Source organism: Chiloscyllium plagiosum, chromosome 4 (assembly GCF_004010195.1).
Source record: "Chiloscyllium plagiosum isolate BGI_BamShark_2017 chromosome 4, ASM401019v2, whole genome shotgun sequence".
Taxonomy (NCBI): Eukaryota; Metazoa; Chordata; class Chondrichthyes; order Orectolobiformes; family Hemiscylliidae; genus Chiloscyllium; species Chiloscyllium plagiosum.
The window spans coordinates 12,826,440-12,834,104 of NC_057713.1; the positions used below are offsets into that span (position 1 = coordinate 12,826,440).

The window sequence follows — 7,665 nt, forward strand, 5'->3', positions numbered from 1 at the left end:
AACATCCAAATCTCAGGAGCCTTGCTGACTTACAATGAAGTTATGAGTCTCACTTGGAGATGTCAATCAACCTGTTCCCTTAAGAGGCACCACACTGACCTAATTTTAGGTTGCAAAATCAGTCATATAGTACAGTTCCTACAATGATAGCCCATAGACTTATTTCAACAGTGTGAAATAGAAAGCACTGAATTTGCTTTTAAACTCCACAGATTTGTAAACATTCAAAGTCTGAACAACTTTGACAGTTCCAGAGGGTATTGAAATTCCAATAGACTTTTACAGTCCAACAAACTTCGGCAGTTCTTTAACATCATGACAGTTCTTTGACAGATTGGGAATATTTTGACAGAGCTGTGCAAAAATTCAGGCTGAAGTGAAGGGATTTGTTTCTTGTAATAATGCCTGTCAGACAAATCCTGTGGGATTCTGTTATATATTCTCCACATATCTTAGGAGATATCCTTTGCTAATGTTCATTAGTTATGATCTGTTTAAAAGGTGGTATGATTTCTGTGACTAATTTTTATTTCCCTGCTACAGGTTAATGGTAACCTCCCTCCCAAATTGAAGAAAAGTGCCCATGAAATGATCCTGGACTTTATTCGCTCAAGGCCTCCATTAAACCCTGTGAGTACAGCTGATATGTTTAGAATTCAGAATAGTCACAACTGACCTGCCGGGCCATGTGATATGTTTGAGTGACACCATGACCATGAGTATGAATGTCATATGGTTAGAAACTTACTTCGAGCTCTTTGCGGCGGTCTGCATTACTGAGGCAGGTAGAAGAGCATGAGAGCAATTCAAAATGGAGCTGCCCTTGAAAACCTGATTAATATTTGAAAGTCATAGATGACCACAGTCATCAGTGTTCAGGAGAATCCCTTACTTAGGAAGGGTATGGTCAAGGCTGATGCCTTAGCATTATTGCAGTGTATACAAGAAAAAAATAATATTTTCTTCATTGAAGAATATTAGAAGAATTTAAACATTGACAGGAGATGGTAGTATCATGGACTAGACCTGAGGATGTGGTTTTGAATCCCACCATGACAGCTGGTGGAATTCAGAACATAAAGCTAATCTCAGCAAATTGTAACCATGACAACTACCATCGATAGCCATGAAACCTCATCCAGTTTCTTCAGGGAAGGAAATCTGCCGTCCATACATGGTCTGGCCTACATGTTACTCCAGACCCACAGCAATGTGCTGACTCTCAAATGTGCTGTGATATTGCTACTTGATCATGGGAGATTAGGAATGAACAACAAATGCTGGCCTTGCTAGTGACACCTATATCCTGTGACCCTTATATCTCCTGACTCAGTATGTGGGGAGGAGGTGATCCAGCATGGGAAGATCCCAGTCATTTACCTTAAATGGCCCTCAACCATTACATTAAGCCCAGCCCTGGAAAGTTGTTGGAAAACAGGCACACAGTGGGGAGCCAAATTGAGGAACCAGTTTCATGTTTTCCACCTGTTCTAGCCTCCAATTCCTCCTCCTTAGGTGTGGGTAAATACCATCAGTCTCTTCACATCCTCCCTATGCAACTCATTCATAATTGTAAACCAGGTCAAACATTAAATTTAATCCTTTATAAAGAAAGAAGACCCACCCTGATCCGACATTCCCGATAGCTGTTACCTCTCACTTTTGTTACCAGCCTCGTATTTGCAATTTTGCCAGTCAGATCTGTGACAGTTGTTAATTTCTCTGGGTCACAGGCATCTGCACGGAAACTCAAGCCACATCCACCACGTCCTCGGAGTCTCCATGAAAGAATATTAGAAGAAATCAAATCTGAGCGAAAACTGCGGCCAGTATCACCCGATATGATCAGACGTAGCAAACATGGTGAGTCCATGACAATAAAACTGCAATCTATAAAAGCTGTGGTTTATGGATAATGTTTCCTTTATTTATTTTGTGAAGAAGTGACAAAAATACACGATGCACCAAGTTTCATTTCAAAGTCAGTACAGGAAGACCACAATTCCTTTTATCATTATTCATTAATTTTAATGAAAGATTAACTTAAAAAGAAACTCATGCATTAGGCTAAGAGTGGTTGTGGATAATGGGTACAATTTGAAAGGTGCCAATTGGCTGATTATATTAAGGATGTGAATGCATTGGAGAGAGCTCAGAAGCAGTTTACAGAAATAGTTCCACGAATGAGGAATTTCAATTATAGGGATAGATCGAAGAAATTGGGACTGTTATCCTTGGAGAGAAGGCCGAGAAGAGATTTTATACTGATTTTCAAAATCATGAGTAGGCTGGATTGAGCAGATGTGGAGAAACCCACTCCTAAAAGGAGCAAGAGTTTAAAGTGATATGTAAAAGCAGCAAGGGTGAGCTGAGGAAAGATGCTTTAACTCAGTGGATAGTTCAGATCTGAAATGCACTGCATGGAAGTAGAGGCAGGATCAGTTGAGGAGTTTATTTGAATAAAAAGATAACATGCAAAGGTGTGGGAGAAGAGAGCAGGAGATTGGTACAAGGTAACAATACTCATTTATAGAGCCAGTACAGGCATGATGGCCTGATTAATCTCCATCAGCACCATAAATTTCTGTTTTTAAAAATAAATCTATGTAGTGTTTTAAAATATGATTTTTAAAACAAAATTGTAAATGCAGTTTACAGTGAAGCTAGATCGCTTCCTAGTGTCTAATCTCAGATCAGCATTGTTAAAGGTGGCTGGAACCTCTGCATAGCTCTTGGACCCAGGTCACCATAGGAACTTGGTGGGATCAATGGAGTTAAAGTGGATTGCACTTCAATAGCACCTTACTGCACGCACAGAATGACTCACATATCGGCACCGGTGAATTAGTTTTGTCTTGCATCCACTGTTGTAATGTAGGCAACAGCAATGGGCAAACTGCTCACGAGCAGGCAAAAAGAAGTGAGTGACCAGTCCAGAGTGTTTCTAATGGGGGAGTTTTATGAAAGAAGTTTTGTTCACTCTTGGCTGGGACAGGCATTTATTGCCCATCCCTATTTGCCCACGTGGGTGGTGATGTGGTCAAGGTACACCCAAGGTGTAGTAGGACTATACATGTTAGTGCTTTGAGCCAGTGACAGGGAAGGAGTAGGAATATGAGCACAAGACAGGATGGTTGGCAACTTTGAGGGTGATGTGGAGGTGGTCCCATGGTTCTGCTGTCCCTTCGCTTCTATGATAAAGAAAGGAGGAAGGCTAGACTCAGAAGCAAGAAAACCCATTTTGTCTTTGAATTGAATTGTTAGTATTCATCTAACTCAGCAGACAGAATTTCACTTTAATGACTCATTCAACAAATGATGCCTTCAGACATTTGTGCCTCCCATAGGCCAGCAGTGACATATGAGCTTCGGTTACAGCAACTCTCTGACTCAAAATTGAGAATACCACCAACTGAGCAAAGCCTGGTGTGATTGTTAGTATTCATCTAACTCAGCAGACAGAATTTCACTTTAATGACTCATTCAACAAATGATGCCTTCAGACATATGTGCCTCCCATAGGCCAGCAGTGACATATGAGCGTCAGTTACAGCAACTCTCTGACTCAAAATTGAGAATACCACCAACTGAGCAAAGCCTGGTGTTTCGTGTGTGTGTGTGTCTGTGTGTGTGTGTGTTTTCAAATGAGAAAGCAAATATTAGGGCATCAAAGACATTTAAAAATGTTTTTGATTTAAGGTATTGAATTTGTTTTGCTGGCACTTTTATGGATTACACTATAAATAAGGTATCTGTTTATCCAGGATATGGTATGCATTGTCAGTGAAATGTCTAGAGGATCCATAGAGCAGATGTCATTCAAGCACATTGTCATACAGTCCTACAGCACAGAGACAGGCCTTTCAGCCCAAACTTTGGCCCACATTAAGATCACTATAAGACTCGTGTAGCGTTGCCTTTCATTGTGCAGTTTGTGAAATGATATGCTTTGTGTTACATGGTGCTGAGAGTAGTGTCATGCTGCTTAGCTGGCTAATTAATACTCAATTAGAGCTAAATCCTCTATGCATATATATAATATTTGTTTCTCTGGTTATTGAGAGTTCCTCACATAAATGCCTACGGAAAGGTTTGAAATATTACACCAATGTCACGGCATGAAGTGCAGGGATGAAAGTTTCAGGGTTTTCTTTCAGCCCTTTGCTGTTCATGATGCAGTGACTGCAGGCTGGGAGTGCCCTTCACGTGATACTTTGTGGGTGATCTCTTGGTTCCAGCAGCTGAGCTGATGATAGCACGTTTCTCTCTTCACAAAATCAAAGAGGTGTCACAGTGCAGAACATGCTTTCGGCTCATTGTGTCTGCACAGGCTCTTCAATCAGCAACGTGTCTTAGGGTCTTTTTCCTGCCTTTTCCTCATTCCCTTGCACATTTCTTCCTATTTAAAGAAATCATCCAATGTCTCAGTTGAACCTGCCTCCACCACATTCCCAGGCAGTGCATTCCATATCCTAGCTACTCATTTCGTAATAACGTTTTTTTTCTCACATCACATCAGCTTCTTTTGAAATCACTTTAAACCTGCACCCTCTGGTTATTGATCCTTTTATGGACCGGACTGTTTCCCCCATATACTCTATCCAACACATGCAACATTTTGAAAACTTCTATCAGATCGCCACTTGGTCTTCTTCTGTCGAAGGTGAACATCCCAACCTCTCCAATCTATTCCTCGTAACTAAAGTTCTTCTGGAACCATTTTTGTAAATATCTTCTGCACTATCTTCAATGCATTCCCATCCCTCTTATAGTGTGGCACCCAGAACTGTACACAATCCTCCAAACTGAGTTCTAACCAAAGTCTTATGCAAGTACGATATCTTGCTCTTGTATTCAATGCCTCTATTAATAAAGTGATTAGTAGCTAATGAACCTTTTTTTTATTGTTGAGAAACATACAGTCAAATGCAGTCAAACATGCCACTCGAACCCACTGCCAGTCATTGCCAAAGCAAACTTGACGAACATAAGAGCAAGAGACTGAGTAGCAATCAATAGCAGGAAATCTTCAGCAGAAATGTAGAATAGGAGGAAAGACTATGTTGTGCTTTGCTGGACGGTTACAAATCTTCAGTACAAGTTTGAAATACCAGCTTATTTTATTTAGTTGTGGGATGTGGGTGTCACTGACTTGGGCAACATCTATTGCCTCATTGCCCAGAGGATAGTTAAGAGTCAACTGCATTGCTGTTGGTCTGGAGACATGTCTAGACCAGGTAAGAACATTAATACAGCAATTGGGTCTTTCACAACAGACAACAGTGGTTACATCAGACTAGTATTTAATTCCAGATTTTATTGAATTCAAATTCCACCATTTGACAGGATGGGATTTTAACCTAAGTCCCAGAATATTAGACCTGAAAATGTGTTGCTGGAAAAGCACAGCAGGTCAGGCAGCATCCAAGGAGCAGGAGAATCGACGTTTCGGGCATAAGCCCTTCTTCTTCAGGATATTAGTGTAAAGTTCTGAATTGCTAGCTGAGTGACACTATTGCTATGCCACCACCTCCTTGTGTGCTTTTATGAAGTTAATAAAATATAGTCTGTTTGTTAACCTCTGGCTAATTTCTTGTGGATAACCAGGATCTTGCCAAGCAAGTAGCTGAGGAGTGTGGCGGTGAAGTTGCGCCACAGTGGCTCAGTGGTTAGCACTGTTGCCTCACAGTGCCAGGGACCTGGGTTCAATTTCCACCTTGGGTGACTGTCTGTGTGGAGTTTGTACATTCTCCCCACGTCTGCATGGGTTTCCTCTGGGTTCTCTGATTTCCTCCCGCAATCCAAGGATGTGCAAGTCAGGTGAATTGGCTATGCTAAATTGCTCATAGTGTTAGGTGCGTTAGTCAGGGGTACATATAGGGTAGGGGAATGGGTCTGGGTGGGTTACTCTTCGAATGGTCGGTGTGGACTTGTTGGGCCAATGGGCTTGTTTCCATACTGTAGGGATCTACTCTAACTTAAACTTTAAATAGAGTTCAGTTGCTTAGGGACATAAACACATTGATGTGAAAGTACAATGGCTTCTGCAATTAATTGTTATCTCTCTGAATTGTATTGGACGTCTAAAGATTTAATAGAAGCAGGCTTAGCAGTGGAATCTGGGGTCTTATTGATTTGATTCCCATCCCACTGACAATGCCAACTACCTTTGTCTAATATCTTAATATTTAACAAGATTTAAATATTTAAAGGAATCACTTTGAACACAAATGTCAAGGCATTTTATACGAACGCTGTCAAACTTCAGAAAATATAAGCAGCAGTAAAATTAGAAATTTCTCAACAGTTTCAGGAGCCACATTGAGAAATACTGCTGAAGTGATGAAGGAGGTATTAAGCAGTTTGCATGACAATGTTCATAGTAGAACTAATAAAGTTGATGAGCTGCAGACAGAAATTGCAATGTGATTTTGTGATGTGGTTGCAGTAACAGATATACAGCTTAAACAAGATCATGAATGAGTTCTTAGCATCCCTGGTTATGATGAGGAAAAAGAGGAAGCAGTATTGATTGATGAACACTTATGTTACAGTTCCAAGTAGAAAAGCTAGGTTAGATGATTCCATATCTGAATCTATTTGAATGAAGAAACAAAGGAAGGGCTGTTCCATTCATTGATGGAAACCTTTTTAAGGATTTTCAAACAATGAACAGTATATAGGTGAATAGATTTGGAGGTAAATTTTTAAAGTGTGTAACAAAATTGAGGCAGTAATATTAAGAGATTATAAATTTGCTTGTATCGACTGAGTAAAACACGGTGCCAAGAATTAGGAAAGAGAGAATTTTTTCACTGTGGGTACAGAAGAACTTTCTGAGTCAGTATGTCTTTTGTTTAACATGGAAGGAAAATAGTGTTGGATCTAGTTCTGTGACATGAAGTAAGGCAAGTAGAATGTGTAACAGCAGGAAATCATCTTCCTACCAGTGTCTGGAATATAATTCTGTTTAAAAACATCAAAGATTATGAGGCACAATGATGGGAGTGCCAATGTCACTGTTTTAAGAAAGAAGATAAACACAGGTAAATTGGGAAGGACAATTGCTGGATTAGACGGTAATGAAAGGACGGAGGGAATTGAGGAAAAGGATAGTTCAAATAGTTCAGCACTTGTCCTTCAGTGGGAAAGTCTAAAGTACAAGATGCCAAAAGAAGTGAAACTGAAAATAAAATGTTAAAAAGGAGGCTTATGACAACAAGGCAGGGCAGGTGACTGAGGTGTCAATGGGGGAGCACTTTGGGGCCGGCGACCATAATTCTATTCGCTTTAAAATCATGATGGAAAAGGATAGACCAGATCTAAAAGGTGAAGTTCTAATTTGGAGAAAGGCCAATTTTGACGGTATTAGGCAAGCGCTTTCAAAAGCTGATTGGAGGCAGATGTTCGCAGGTAAAGGGACGGCTGGAAAATGGGAGGCCTTCAGAAATGAGATAACGAGAAACCAGAGAAAGTACATTCCTGTCAGGGTGAAAGGGAAAAAACAATGACTGCAGATGCTGGAAACCAGATTCTTGATTAGTGGTGCTGGAAGAGCTCAGAAGTTCAGGCAGCATCCAAGGAGCTTCGAAATCGACGTTTCGGGCAAAAGCCCTTCATCAGGAATAAAGGCAGTGAGCCTGAAGCGTGGAGAGATAAGCTAGA

General features: G+C 40.5%; 1 protein-coding gene across 4 annotated transcripts in view; it reads left to right on the forward strand.

The window, feature by feature from the left end:
* Window positions 1–7,665, forward strand: part of LOC122548856 (protein spire homolog 1-like) — a 203,617-nt gene that overhangs the window by 136,482 nt on the left and 59,470 nt on the right. For all 4 annotated transcript variants that reach the window (XM_043687728.1, XM_043687729.1, XM_043687730.1 and 1 more), the window contains exons 7-8: window positions 544–630; window positions 1,734–1,863. In XM_043687728.1, the coding sequence (XP_043543663.1) occupies window positions 544–630; window positions 1,734–1,863 (217 nt within the window). The remainder of the gene's footprint in view (window positions 1–543; window positions 631–1,733; window positions 1,864–7,665) is intronic.